Raw genomic sequence first — 15,233 nt, 5'->3', positions numbered from 1 at the left:
AGGACCAGGATGCCTTGTGTTGACTTTTGGGCTGCCATTAGCTGAGGGCTTTTTAGTGTGTGTGTGCCTGGCATTTCCCTGATCCGTAAAATAACCCTGTGAGGGAGATTCTAGCTCCACCTTCCGATGAGGAAACTGAGGCTCACAGGGGAGGAGTGACCTGCCAATGTTCCCTAGCCAAGGTGACAAAGTCGGGACACAGAGCCAGTGCTGCTCGCTGTTCATTGCGCACGTCCCTCTCCCGAGTCTCTCCTCTTCCCTGTCTTGTCTCTTTCCTTCTTGCGTGTGTTCCTCTCCTCCTCTCTCTCTCCCTTCTTTTTCTCCTCCTCCTTTGCTTTCTCTCTCTCTCCTCTTTGTGCTTTTCTCTGTGAATTTCCCTTACTCTCTATTTCTCTCCCTTGATTAATCTCAATTAGGAAAATAGCAAAATCATGTTTATTTGATGTTCATAAATGCACGTCCCTTGGCAAATGGTGACTAATGGAACTGACTTTTTTTTTTTAAACAGCGTTTTCCTCTGTGCCCTGGGCTGGACTGCTGTGCTATTACCACAGCTTGCTGCGGCCTCAAACTCCTGGGCTAAAGGATCCTCTCACCTCAGCCTCCCAAGTAGCTGGCATTACAGGGACATGACACCACACCTGGCTAATTTTTTTAATTTCTTTTCTTTTCTTTTAGAGATGAGGTTTCACTGTATTGCCCAGGCTGGTCTCAAACTCCTGACTTCAAGCAGTCCTTCTGCCTTGGTGTCCCACAGTGCTAGGGTGCAACTGATCCTTTAACTAAGCCTTTTCTACTCATAGATGTTTGTCTTAGCCAATACCAAAGCATTAGACTTGGGGGCACTGGAGATTACTCACTCATTGAATGCCTACTGTATGCAGGCACTCTTTGAGGGACCAGGAGGTGATATGTTAGTGGAAAAAAACTATGATCAGTGAGGTAAGAGGCAGACACTGTGTAGCACACATTACATACATACTTCAGGCTTTGTGGACTACACAGTCTCTGTTGCAACTATTCAGTCTGCTATCGTAGCACAAAAGCAGCCACAAACGGAACACTTAAGGGAATGAGGCCAAGAGCAGTGGCTCACGCCTGTAATCCTAGCACCTTGGGAGGATTGCTTGAACCCAGAAGTTCCAGACCAGCCTGGGCAATAGTGAAACTCCATCTCTACTAAAAATAGAAAAACTAGCCAGGTGTTGTGGCAGGTGCCTATAGACCCAGCAATTCAGGAGGCTGAGGCAGGAGGATCACTTGAGCCCAGGAGTTGGAGGCTGCAGTGAGTTATGATGGTGCCACTGCACTCTAATCTGGGCAATAGAGTGAGGCCCTGTCCCCAAAAAATAAAAAGTGAGGAAAAAAAAAAGTGAGGGATCATGGCCCTGCACCAAACTTAAGTTTGCTAAAACAGGTTGCCTTCCCCTGGACTGTAGTTTGCTGACCCCTTTGGTGTGGAAGGATGGTGAGAGTTCAGGAGAAGAAAAGAGCAGCACAGGGGCTATAAGTTGTCTGGGTAAGAGGCTGCAATCCTCTAATAAGACCTGAAGAAACCGATTGTATAAATCCGTTTACTATCACCTGGACCCCCCAAATATGTACACCTATTATATATCAAAAATTTAAATATATACATATGAATATAATGAAGAAATGAAAAAGATGAGAGGGAGCCGCACTGGTGTCCCCAGGGAAGGGCAACCCAGGAGGATGAACAGCCAGTGCAAAATCCCTGAGGCAGCTGTATTCCCGGTGTGTGTGAGGAACAGGGAAGCTGCCTTGGTGGTCAGGGGGCAGCGAGTGAGGGTCAGAGACAGAGAGGACGAGGTAGGTCACAGGAGACTTCCTGCACAGATAGCCCCATATAATTTATCATCCAAACCAGGACATTTGTCAGAATGAAAAGGAAAAAGAGGACTCAAAAAATAATTAGCAAACACGACATGAGCTATAATGAGCATGAACTGGGACACATACCCTCCCTTGTGGCCACTGTCAGACTCTGGCTTTTTTGTGGTCAGATGCACCTCACTTTTTTCCTATATACTAGGGAACTGGCTGTTCTCCTTAGCTGAGTTTTGGTTTTGTTTTCTTTTTTTTACATCCTGTACACTTTTTTTCTGAATGAACCATGCTCAAAAAATTAGAAGAAAATAAACTATAAAATAGAAAGCACTTAAGAATTTTATTGGGACTCAGCCATTAATCTGTTTAATGAGTATTTATTGACCACTCACTAAGCACCAGGCGCCAGTGGCAAACTGAGGTGAATCAGTGTCTTCCCTCGCCCTTAGGGCTCTGTCGGGCCAATCATTATACTATTACCATGCCAGTACAGAGAAGGGGTGAAGTGGAAAAAATTATCAGTTGGTGTAAGCCAGAATGACAGGTCTAGTCCCAGCCGTGCCATCACACAGCTGCGTGATCTGGGCAAATCACAGTGTTTTTTTCGGCCTCAGTTTCCCCATCTTCTGGGCATGGAGGTTGTAGGAATTGAGAGATGTAAGGTGTGAAAGTATTTTGTCCACCCAATAAGGCTTCTGCTGGTGTGACTATGGGTATGCCTCCTCCTCTCGATTCCCAGAGAAATCCCCAGTCCAATCCCATGGACTCGGGATAAATACATTTCCTGTTGTTAGTATTAGTACTTTTTTTCCTGAAAAAGAGTTTCACTCTGTTGCCTCAGGCTAGAGTACTGTGGAGTCACAGCTCACAGCAACCTCAAACTCCTGGGCCCAACAATTCTCTTGCCTCAGGCTCGTGAGTAGCTGGGACTACAGATGCCTGCCACAACGCCTGGCTAGTTTTTCTTATTTTTAGTCTCACTCTTGCTCAAGCTGGCCTCAAACTTGTGAGCTCAGGCAATCCACCCACCTTGGCTTCTCAGAATGCTAAGATTACAGGTGTGAGCCACAGTGCCCAGCCTGGTTAGTATTATTTAAATGATCTTCCAACAGGGACTTCAGGATCATGAGTTTTCACCATCCAACCAGGGCTTAGTAAACACCTATTTTGTACCCAGTGCTGTTCTGGGGGCTCAGACAGGAAAAGTCCCTACCCTCAGAGAGCTGACATTTGAGCTGACAGTTTTGAAATGCGTAAATTAACAAGCTAATTCAGAGAGCAGGATGTGCTGAAAGAGAATGAGATGCCTTCCTGAGTGGCATGACAGGGCAGGTCCTTTGGATTGGGAGGTCTGGGATGCTGTCTCTGGGGTGGGGGCAGGCACAGTAAATCTAAAGCTGGATTTTGAAAAGGAACTGACCAAATCAAGACCTCAGGATAATGGGGGTCTAGACTAAGGCTCAGAGAATAGAAACAACTGGCTCATTGTGACCTTGAACTTGATCAGTTCTCCACTGAACTACAGGAGACATTCTCTTCCCCACCCACCTCACAAGATCCATATAAGAGTGAATGAGACGGTAATGTTTAAGAAGGACCTAAAGGAGGCGAAGCAAATCATAGATCCCTCAATGTGTATTGTTAGCATATCTGGTTATGCTGCTGTAACAAACATCCCCAACACCTCCATGGCTTAACAACAAATGTACTTCTTGCTCATCCTGAAATGGTGCTGGTTTGCAGCGGAGAGGAAGGGAATTCTGCTCAGTGTAGTCACTTGGGACCTAGCAGTTCACCTAGAATGTGGCCACTTGCTATTCCAAGAGGGAAAAAAGAGTCCTGGAGGGTCCCAAGCTAAAAGTTCGATGCTCTGGCACCCCAAATGATGCAATTATTTCCACTCAATCCTCACTGGCCTATGCCCACTGTGTGTCCCTCAGCCAACCACAAGGGGACCAGGAAGGGTCATCCCACTGCATCGCCAGAAATATTTGATTACAGTGCTAATGGGAGTAGTGTTCCCAGAAGTGGAATGCTTTGAGCCTTTGGAAGAAAGACAAGGCAATCGCCAGAGCACATCCTTCTTGGTAGTATTAATGAGTTTAACAAGTGAGCAACCTGCCCTTCCTGCCCACCTCCCTGAATCTAGACTCATGTGCACCCCTACCACCAACTTGAACTGACAAAGGGGATGACAACCAGGAGGGGAGGTTTTTCACCCGCACCTGTGTGATGAACTGTCACAAAACAGCCACAGTATCTTCAGTCTCTCCACTTGTGATATTATTCTCTACTCAATCCCTGAGCACACACACCCCACCACACACATACCCGGGAAAAGCCCATCTCCCAATCAAATGCTGCATCCCACCCTTCACCAGCTTCTTCTCTGTGAATTGAAATCAGGGTATGGAATTGAATCATTGAATAGGATTAAAAAAGAAAAGTTGCCTCTAAAATCAGTCAGCAGAACCCCAGTCCCTGGAGAGGAAGGTACAGGACAGAGTTCAGGAGGGAGGTGGCTTGGGGTTGAGGATGTGAGCTGTGCCGGGAACTTGAATGAGCTTCTCATTCACTAATTCAACAAACATTAGATGAGCATCAACTGCATGCTAGATGTTGTGCCAGGGACTAAGGATACAGCAGGGAACAAAAAGGACGAAAGTATTGCCCCTTGCAGAATGGACATTCCCTCTGGAGAGATGAGGGCAAGCAAGGGAAATTACATGTAAAGTATGGAGGCAGAGAAGCGCTAAAGGAAAAATAAAACAGGATAGGGGGATCCAAAATGAGGGGTGTAAGTGTAAAGGGCCATCCAGGGAGACCTTCCTAAGAAAGTGGCATTCGCCCAGGCAGTGTCTCACAGGTGTAATATTAGCACCTTGGGAGGCCAAGATGGGAAGATCACTTGAGGCCAGGAGTTCGAGACCAGCCTGAGCAAGAGCAAGACCCAATCTCTACAAAAAATAGAAAAAGCAGCAGGGTGTGGTAGCAGGTGCCTATAGTCCTACTTAGAAGTCTGAGGCAAGAGGATCACTGGAGCCTAGGAGTTGGAGACTGCCAGGAGCTGTGATGATCCCACTGTACTCTAGCCCAGGCAACAGGGCAAGATATTGTCTCAAAAAGAAAAGAAAAAATACACAGCATTTAAGCAAAGAAGTGAAGGTAGAACCCTGCAGCAATCTCAGGGAAAAGCATTCCAGGTAGGAGGAACAGCCTGTGCAAAGGCCCTGAGGTAGGATTGTGCTTGGGATGTTTGAGGAACTGGTAGAAAGCTATGTGGCTGGAAGAGTGCATGGGGGGCGGGGGCCACCTCTGCCATTTAGGACCTCAATGACTGTATTTATACCACAATCTGAGGGGCTTAAAACAACAGAAATGTATTCCCCCAGAGTTCTGGAGGCCAGAAATCCGTGGAGCATTAAGGTGGCAGCAGGGCCATGCTTCTTCTGACTTTGGGTAGAATCCAGTCTCAGCTCTCTCCTGGCTTCTTTGCTGGCAACCTCCAATGTTTCTTGGCTTGTACACACATCACCTAGACCAGTGGTTCTCAACTTTCCTAATGCCTCCTAATGCTACGACCCTTTAATACAGTTCCTCATGTTGTGGTGACCCTCAACCATAAAATTGTTTTTTTTTTTTTTTTTTTTTAGAGACGGTGTCACTTTATCACCCTCAGTAGAGTGCTATGGTGTCACAGCTCACAGCAACCTCCATCTCCTGGGCTTAGGTGATTCTCTTGCCTCAGCCTCCCGAGTAGCTGGGACTACAGGTGCCCGCCACAACACCCGGCTGTTTTTTGTTGCAGTTTGGTTGGGGCCGGGTTTGAACCCACCACCCTTGGTATACGGGGTTGGTGCCCTACCCACTGAGCCACAGGCGCCACCCATAAAATTATTTTTGTTGCTACTTCATAACTGTAATTTTGCTACTGTTATGAATCGTAATGTAAATATCTGATATGCAGGATGTATTTTCACTGTTACAAAGGGGTCACGACCCACAGGTTGAGAACTGCTGACCTAGACACACCTGCCTTCACTCATATGGCCTTCTCCACTGGACAAGGCTGTCTCTATGTCCAGCTTTCCTTTCTGTATAAGGACACTAGTCCTATAGGATGAGGACTCACCCCAATGACGTCATCTTAACTTGATACATCGGCAAAGACCTTGTTTCCAATTCACAGATGTGTACATCAGCACATTTGGGGGGTGGGAGGTGGGGACACTCAGTACAACCCACAACAGGGCCATGAGCATGTTACTTTGCTCTTCTGTGCCTCAGTGTCCTCACCGGGTAGGGTGGGAAGGATTATGTGATTTCCTCTTTGGATTTATGAGAGGATTCAATGAGCTTAAATAGTCTAGACTCCCCTAGGTGTCTGTTAATGTCCTGGACAGCATGTCACCTAGCCAGAGACCCCTAAGCTTGTCATGGGTCCAGGGTGTGGGCAGATGCAGGTCTTGCTGGCCGTATCTGAGGTGGAGGGACTGCCTTGGCTTGGAGGAGCCTCAGTTGCTTCTCGCTGCTCAGTCCTGCTCCTCTCCCCCACTCCCATGCCATCCCTATTATCTGAGCCTGCACCTTGTGACAGCTCAGAGTTTGCCTACCACTGGCCGGTGTAGGCTTTTGCTCCTTGGGCTATATTTAGCCCTGAGAATTGAGAACAAGAAGCCTTCAGCTGCACAGTGACAGAGGGGGAGAAGCACAAAGTCACTCCTGCCTTCTGCCCAGCCATGTTCTGTTGACTCCATTCTTTCTTCCAGAACCTTCCAGAACCAAAGCGCTGGAACCTTTTGGGCTTGTTAGAACAAGGCTGTGGACTGGAGGCTGGCCCATTTCTTGTCCCCAGAACCTGTCTGTACCTCTGCTTAAAGCTGACATTTTTTGTTGGAGATTTTATTTTGCAATTTTTTTATCATGGTAAAATATGCATGACATAAAATTTACCATCTTCACCATTTTTAAGGGCACAGCTCTGTGGCATTAAGCACATTCATCACCACCCATCCCCAGAACTTTTCAATCTTCCCCAGCTGAAACTGTCCCCGGGAAACATTAACTCCCCATACCTTCCCCAACCCCTGACCCCCACCATTCTACTTTCTGTCTCTATGGATTTGACAACTCTGGGGACTCCCTATAAATGGAATGGACACGGTCTTTGCCCGTTCAGGACTGGCTTATTTCACTGAGCATGACACCATCACAAGGTTCGTCTGTATTACAGTGTGCATCAAAATTTTCTTCCTTTTTAACATAGCGTCAACTTATAAATTAAAAAAATAAAACTTTTTTGATTGAAATAAAATAAACATACAGAAAACACCATGAATTATGACTGAAGAGCTTGATAAATTTTTACAAACTAAACACCCTTGTAACTAGCACCAAGTGAGGAAACAGAACCTTCTCAGCCCTGGAAACCCCATCGTGTTCCATACCTAGTCACTACTTCCCCCAAAGGTTATCACCATTAGGACTTCAAGCATCATCCACTAGTTTTCTTGTTTCTATTAATACATTTTGCATAAGTGGAATCTTACCCATATGCTCTTTTCTGTCTGGCTGCTTTTGCTCAACGTTAACTTTGTAAGATTTCATGTGAAGACGTGGTAGTTATTAATTGCATAATACTACTTTTATTTAATATGTATCCTCTCCTGTTTATAAAGATTCAAAGTGTTTGCGGTTTGAGGGAGTTGTGGATATAATTCCTATGAACATTCTTGTGTGTGCCTTTGGTGAATCCAGACAACACCTTTATTTTGGGTAACTACCTAAGAGTGGAACTACCAGGTCTTGGTGAAGGTACATACACAACATAAAGATGACAGACCACAAATACAGTGGTGCACTTTTAAGGTTATAATTCCATATTTTTCCTGTACCTTTTCTGTATTTAGATATGTTTAGATAATATAAATATTTGCTCTTTGGATTGAGTATCAACCATATTCAGTATAGTCACAGCTGGGAGCAACAGGCTGTGCTGGATAGCCTCCATGTGTAGTGGACTGTACCATCGAGGTTTGTGGAAATGCACTTCAGAATGTTCCCACAACAACAAAATCACATAACAGTGCATTTTCTAGAACTTATCCCATTGTTAAACAATTTAGCACTATACTGAGTTTTAGTACAAACTCTCAGCCCATTTTTGAAGGCGTGTGGGTTATGTGTTTTGAGTTGATTTATGTGCCCCCCAAATTAACATGTTGAAGTCCTAACCCCCAGTGCCTCAGAATGTGTCCTCATTTGGAAATGAGGTCAGTGCACATATAATTAGTACAATGGGCCCTAGTCCAAAATGATGGGGGGGGGGGTCTTGTAAAAGGAGAAAATTCTGATAAATGCTGTGATATGGATGAACTTTGAGGCCATTATGCTGAGTGAAAATAAGCAGTTATGAAAGAGCAAATATTGTGTGATACTGACGCAGAGAATGCCATGTGGAAATGAAGGCAGGATTAGGGCGATGCTCCTACAAGCCAAGGATCACCACAGACTGCCAGCAAACCACCAGAAGCCAGGGGAGAGGCACAGAACACATTCTCTCTCACAGCCCTCAGAAGGAACCAGACCCACCAACACCTTGATCTTTGACTTACGGTCTCCAGAATTGTAAGACAATAAATTTTTGTTGCTTAAGCCATCCAGTTTATGGTTCTTTATCATAGAAGCCACAGGAGACTAGTACACCATGTTCCCCTCCCCACAGCAGGGCATGAAGGCTCCAGTTGTTCTGTAGCCCCACACATACCTGATATCACAGTGATGACTTCATCTTAACTTCTTTCTCATTTAGCCTTTCTTCTCGGCAATAGTGGCATCATGTATACGTTTAAAGGTGGGCTTTTAAAGCCACACTTGGGGCTGGTTGGGGTGGCTCCAACCTGTAATCCTAGCACTCTGGGAGGCCAAGGTGGGTGAATTGCCTGAGCTAAGGAGTTTTGAGACCAGCCTGAGCAAGAGTAAGACCCTGTCTCTACTAAAAATAGAAAAACTAGCCAGGTGGTGCAGTGGGCGCCTGTAGTTTCAGCTATTTGGGAGGCTGAGGCAAGAGGATTAGTCAAATCCAGGAGTTTGAAGATGCTGTGAGCTATGACACCATGGCACTCTACCCAGGGTGACAGGGTGAGACTCCATCTCAAAAAAATATAGAAGTAAAAATAAAGCCACACTTGGGAGCTATGTATTTTTCAGGTGCCACTGGGTGATGAACCACTGGAAGTTTCCTCTGTCCTGATGGCCAGAGCCAAGGCTTCCCTAGCACAGACAGGTTAAGTCCTTGGACTCTGGGGCTCAGCCCCCTGGTTCACATCTCACATCCAGCACTAACTACCTCTGTGGCCTTGGGCTAGGAATTTCTGACTCTCAATTTCCTTACTTATAAAACATGCATTATGATAACATCATGAGGATTAAGTGAGTGAGTTAACACAGGTAATATGCTTAGAAGAGAGCCTGACACATGGTATATACTTGGCAAATTGTGGTTTTATCATTCTCACAGACTCCTCCCTCCCCACCTCTCCCTCTCTGTTTTTGATTTTCTTCCCCATCCTCTTCCTTCTTGCTACAGTGTTCTGTTCTCTGTTTCAGAGAGAGTTCTCAGTTTCTATTTGTGGACTTTTCCCCCCTTGAACATTGAGCTGTGGACTTCTGGGAAATTTTTTTCTGATTGACATTGAGACTGCAGGGAATGGAATAGGGAGACATTTGAGGAAACGGCTCACAGCCCTGCGATGGGCCTTGGTGACTACACCAGGCCATCAGACCCTGTGGTCATACACCTCCTCCAAGGGGAGACTATGCCTTTGTTGGAAGAAGGGAGAAAACCAGGGATCTGTTTATCTGTTTCAATGGAGTTTTCCTTCTCCTCTCTTAGACTTTAGTTTGGGAAAGTTCTTGTGTGTTCCATGCTTATTCTCAGTTCCTATGAAATCAGCATAATTAGAAGGGAGATTTGCCCTTCTTCTGGTCCCTCGGGGTTTCCTACCCTGCTTAAACTTCATGCCTATATTTCTCTCAGACCAAGGACTTTTAAGACAGAGCCACCAAGAGAACCAGAACTTCCCCCTTCTCCCCCATCAGGTCTCCCCTATCTGAGTTCTACTCAACTCTTACCTGCTTTCCTTCCTCACACCTCACAGAGCAACGATGCCTCAGGGAACACTTGGAATTGGTTGTACTTCATCCCCCTCATCATCATTGGCTCCTTTTTTATGCTGAACCTCGTCCTGGGTGTGCTATCAGGGTAAGTCTCTACTATTCCCCATCTTTCTCCTGCTTGCCAACTCCCACTAGGAAAAGGCCATTAAGCTTTGTTTTCCTTCACTGGACAGAGTACAGGCCTCTCCCCTTGTTTGGGGTTAGCAGACTATCACGAGCAGGCCACGTACAGATGCAAAGGTTGTGCACTCCTACTGCTAGGGCGTCTTGGGGGCATTACATGTACATTCTGTACTTTACATTAAAAAAACAAACAAACAATGATTTGGGTTACCCCTCCCCTGTTTCCCAAATATAAAATCATAGCTTACAGTCAAACATGAATTTTCCTGACACAATTGACCTTTACCCCCAAGATTTTTTTGGCTTAATCATCATAAGTGGGCTTCATTTCTGTCATCACGAGAAGTCTGAGTGGCTCCACAGTACCATCGACAACCCCAGATCCCAGCTTCCCACTCTAACATCTTTACTAGAGGCTTCCAATCTCATGGCTACCTCATGCCCTCAAGATGGCCACCCCATGTTCCAAACAGGAAGAGGGGAAGGGAAGCAGAGGCAGAGCCTGGGCCAGAGAAATAGAACTACTGCAGAAATCTTCAGCTTATATCTTATTAGTCTAACATTAAAAAAGGGCTGCAAATACTTCATAGCCAGAATTGTGGAGAGAATGAGAATGGGGTGTGCAGCCAGCAGTAGTTGGCATGGCCTGGTTTTATCCACTAGCTTTTTTTCTTTACCTGGATGCATTTGTTGGGGAGTGTATGAAGCCAGCAGAGATACTCACCCCTATAATATTCCGATCTTCTCCAATGAAAACCGACCCCTCCTGTTGAACACCTCTGACTTCCAGAGACTGCTGAATCCCCAAATCTCACACAGACACACACACTTCTAAAATTTCCAAAATAGGCAGCTTGGCTTTTTTTGTGCTTCTGCAGGGAGTTTGCCAAAGAAAGGGAGCGGGTGGAGAACCGGCGGGCTTTTCTGAAGCTGAGGCGCCAACAACAGATTGAACGTGAGCTCAATGGATACATGGAATGGATCTCAAAAGCAGGTGAGGCCCTTTCATCCTGGGGCCCAGGGATGGAGATCCCAGGCCACAGAGCACAACAGAAGTCATGCACACAGTGTGGAGAGGACTGAGCTGGGAGCATCATGTTGGGAGAAGAAAGAGAATCTAAATTGAGTATCCCCAAAATTTTATCAACAAGAATCCAGAGTTTGATATTAAAATGTCTGGGATAAAGTCAGAATATACGTCACATAATTATTGAGTTCTAAAATCAGACATTGGTCTACCTCCTGGCTCAGCCACCTGCTAGCAATGTATCTTACCTGCCTGTGCCTCAGTTTCTCCAGCTGTTAAATGGGGATAATGATCATATCTACCTCCTAAGGCTATTTGAGTATTTAGGAAAATAATCCCAGCAAAGTCACTTGAGAAGAACTGCCTGATACACAGTAGGCGCATATGTACTTGTTCAACCATTTAACAAAACTTACCAGTTCCCTGCTGTGTGTCAGGCATCATCCTAGGCACTGAAGATACAGTAGCGAGCCAAACAGACCAAATCCCTGCCCTCAGCATTCTGACATTCTAGTGAAAGAGAAAAAAACAAAAACAAAAAAAAACAAACGGTGCTGCCAAATGTGGAGAAGAAAGATAAAACAGAGTCAGAATCAGAATTGTTGAAGGTGGGGTGGTCAGGGAAAGCGTCTCTGAGGAAGTGACATCTGAGCAGAGACCAGAGGACATGAAGGAACATCAAGGGAAAGAGAATTCCAGGCAGCAGCAACAGTGCATGCAAAGGCCCTGAGGTGGGGGCATAGTTGACACATAGCAAAGAAGCCAGAGTGAGTGAACAGGAGAGTCAGAGGAGAAGAGGACAGGGAGGTGACAGGGGCCAGATCAAGACTGGGCTTATGGTCTTTGGTGAGGATGTTGGTTTTAATTTTGAGTGAAATGGGGGTAATACTGGCCTTTGCCAGTGTTGCTGACTTGGAGCCCTACACAACCCAGCAGCACATTTTTGAAGGGTAGAGCTGTCACCATCAGCCAGGGCAGAAGGGAGGTGGCCAGGCAGACCTTCTCCTTCCCAGTCCAAGGGAACTCAACCACAAGGGAATCCCCTAGATGTGGGAGCTTAACTCTGTGTTCTTTCTCTTCAGAAGAGGTGATCCTCGCCGAGGATGAAACCGATGGAGAGCAGAGGCATCCGTTTGATGGTAACTGCACTGAACCAAGCTCAGTGGTGGGTCCCAGGGGAGGTGGGAGCAGCCAGGGCCAAGGGGAAACAAGCAAATTTGTTCTAAGGCTCCTCCATGAGATGCACATTCAGGGCCCAGGTCATACCAGGGCACAAGTATGCCACGTTCAATATGATCCAGGAAAAGGGAGGAATCTGCTTCCTAGAGAAATTTCAGGAAGTGTGCAGTGTTTTCCTTGTCCCACTTTAAACATGTGCCCAGCCTTTTCTGCTTTGTACTTCAGTTTTTCTCATCTGTAAAATGGGCAAAATATAAATAATACCTTGCTCATGGGATTGTTTCTGAGGTTGATATCTGTTGTGGCAAATAGGATGCCTGGCACATCAGCACCACTTATATTTGCTAAATAAGTAAATAATAATCCAGGTGGGGTGCAGTGGCTCACCCTGTAATCTCAGCACTTTGGAAGGCCAAGGCAGGAGGATCACTTGATCAGGAGTCCGAGGCCAGCCTGATCAAGAGTGAGACAGCAGTTGGCAGGGTGCCAGCTGCATACACCAGGGGTGGCAGGTTCAAACCTGGCCTAGGCCTGCTAAACAACAACAACTGCAACCAAAAAATAGCCAGGTGTTGTGGCGGGTGCCTGTAGTCCCAGCTACTGGGAGGCTGAGGCAAGAGAATCGCTTAAACCCAAGAGTTTGAGATTGCTGTCAGCTGTGACGCCATGGCACTCTACTCAGGGTGACAGCTAGAGACTCTTGTCTCAAAAAAAAAAAAAGAATGAGACAGCATCTCTACAAAAATAAAGTAACTAGCTAAGCATGGAGGTCATGCCTGTAGTCCCAGCTACTTGGGAGGCTGAGGCAGGAGGATCACTGGAGCCTAGCAGTTGGAGGTTGCAGTGAGCTATGCTTGTGCACTGCACTTCACCTTGGGTGACAGAGGGAGACCCTGTCTCAAAACGTAAATAATTTTAAATAAATAAATAAATAATCCCACCAAGAATCTAGTTTACTGTGAAGGACTATTGACTCCTTTGTAAGAAATTTGACTAGACAGAGCCATGGCTTTGGATTGAAAATGCCAGGACTAAGAAGGAAATCAGAGGAACTGGTAGGTTACAGAATGGATTTTACAAACCGCTTTACTGGAGAGTGTAAATTGCTTTCTCTGGAGTGTAGACTTGAACTCACTGTTGCCTGAAAAACACTAAAGGTTGTTCATAAACCCAACCTGTCCATCAGCTCTGCTGGGCATCAGGGGGCAGACTGTAAGAGTCACTGCATAACCAGTCTGGGGCGCCCTGAAAGTAGAATTTTTCGGGATTTAGAGCTAGGCCAGAGGGATGTATGTTTTGCAAGATAATAATGACAACGATAAGAAAAATAATAATTCTCCATGAAAAATACAGCTTGTCACTTGCGGTTTATCTTCTTGTGTGTGAGAAAGCTGTTAGAGTGATGACTTTTGATGGAAAATTGCAGGCATTTGAATGAAATAAAAGAACTAGGAGGTTATAAAATAAATGTCACTATTTTGGTGAAGGTATGGGGGTGCCTAAATCTCTTTATTGGAAATATATACCTGAATTACTATCCCCTGGAGAGGCCTTGAGGGTATATCACCTCAGTTTTGGGGGAGAATGTACACAAACCCAGCCTGCTTAACAACTATAATATAGATCAAGGGGTGGACTGTTTTCGTAAGAGTCTCCATGTATCCAGTACCAGGGTTTAAAGCGAGATTTCTTAGAATTTAAAGGTAGACCAGGCTGGGTCCATTGGCTCACATCTGTAATCTTAGCACTCTGGGAGTCTGAGCCAAGTGGATGGCTTGAGCTAAGGAATTCGAGAGCAACCTAAGCAAGAGCAGGCCCCTGTCACTACTAAAAGTAGAAAAGCATTTTATGGGCCACTATAGTCCCAGCTACTCAGGAGGCTGAGGCAAGAGGAGACTAAGGCAACAGGATCACTTAAGCCCAGGAGTTTGAGGTTGCTTTCAGCTGTGACACCTCTCCAGGGGATAGTAATTCAGGTATATATTTCCAATAAAGAGATTTAGGCACCCCCATACCTTCACCACCAAGTACACGCTCTGTTCCTCTATCGTCATTGTCACAAAAAGGATAACGTCTTTTTCTCTTGCCATGTTTCCATTGTTGGAGCTCTGCGGAGAACCACCATAAAGAAAAGCAAGACAGATTTACTCAACCCTGAGGAGGCTGAGGATCAGCTGGCTGACATTGCCTCCGTGGGTGAGTCCCTTCATCTACACCCTGGCAGTTATTTATCACTGATCACCCAAGAGATAGGAGGGCTGAGGGTTTGGGAACCAGCCCTCCTAGGATTTGGGTGTCAATCCTGCCCCTTATTCCCTGTGTGTCCTGGGGCCGATTACATGATTATGGCAATAACACCAGTGCTCTTCTTCTCATATTATTGTGGGGAATCCAATAAAGCATTGAGAACCAGTGCCTGGCAGAGACCGAGTGCCCAGTGATGTTGGCTAAGGTTTATTGGTCCCCCTGGAAGTATTTCAGGGGGACCTGCTCTTATTAGGTGCCTAATTCTGAGTAAGTCAGAGACAGAATCCCTACCCACCTGAAGTTCACAGGCCAGCACAGCAAATAGATATTAAACAGAAAATCATACAAATAAACTTACAATGGTAATAGCACTGCAGAGGTGATGCCCTGGACTTGGCCCACTCTGGAAGGGTAGGGAGTGGTCAGGAAAGACTTCTCAGAGAAGGTGCATTCAAGCTGAGCACTGAAGGATGAGCAGTTCACTACGGTGAACAGGTGGGGCTCAGACCTTTGCCACCGCAGGTCCAGAGTTTGAGAGGGGAGGGGACATTTGTTCTTTTTCTTCTCTCCCCTCTATACTATTGATTCATGAACTGAGACTGTGCTGCTTTTGGCCTTCACAGCAAGCCAG

The 15,233-nt window shown here is 45.9% G+C and overlaps 1 protein-coding gene across 14 annotated transcripts in view; it reads left to right on the top strand.

The window, feature by feature from the left end:
* Window positions 1-15,233, top strand: part of CACNA1A (calcium voltage-gated channel subunit alpha1 A) — a 358,837-nt gene that overhangs the window by 240,516 nt on the left and 103,088 nt on the right. For 12 of the 14 annotated variants that reach the window (XM_053584936.1, XM_053584931.1, XM_053584927.1 and 9 more), the window contains 4 exons: window positions 10,008-10,111; window positions 11,028-11,143; window positions 12,259-12,315; window positions 14,456-14,551. In XM_053584936.1, the coding sequence (XP_053440911.1) occupies window positions 10,008-10,111; window positions 11,028-11,143; window positions 12,259-12,315; window positions 14,456-14,551 (373 nt within the window). Of the gene's footprint in view, window positions 1-10,007; window positions 10,112-11,027; window positions 11,144-12,258; window positions 12,317-14,455; window positions 14,552-15,233 lie in introns of all 14 variants that reach the window. The other 2 variants (XM_053584930.1, XM_053584929.1) reach the window with 2 other exon arrangements.

Source organism: Nycticebus coucang, chromosome 3 (genome assembly GCF_027406575.1).
Source record: "Nycticebus coucang isolate mNycCou1 chromosome 3, mNycCou1.pri, whole genome shotgun sequence".
Lineage (NCBI taxonomy): Eukaryota > Metazoa > Chordata > Mammalia > Primates > Lorisidae > Nycticebus > Nycticebus coucang.
Note: the sequence above shows the minus strand (reverse complement) of the source record. Positions and strands in the feature narration are given on the sequence as shown.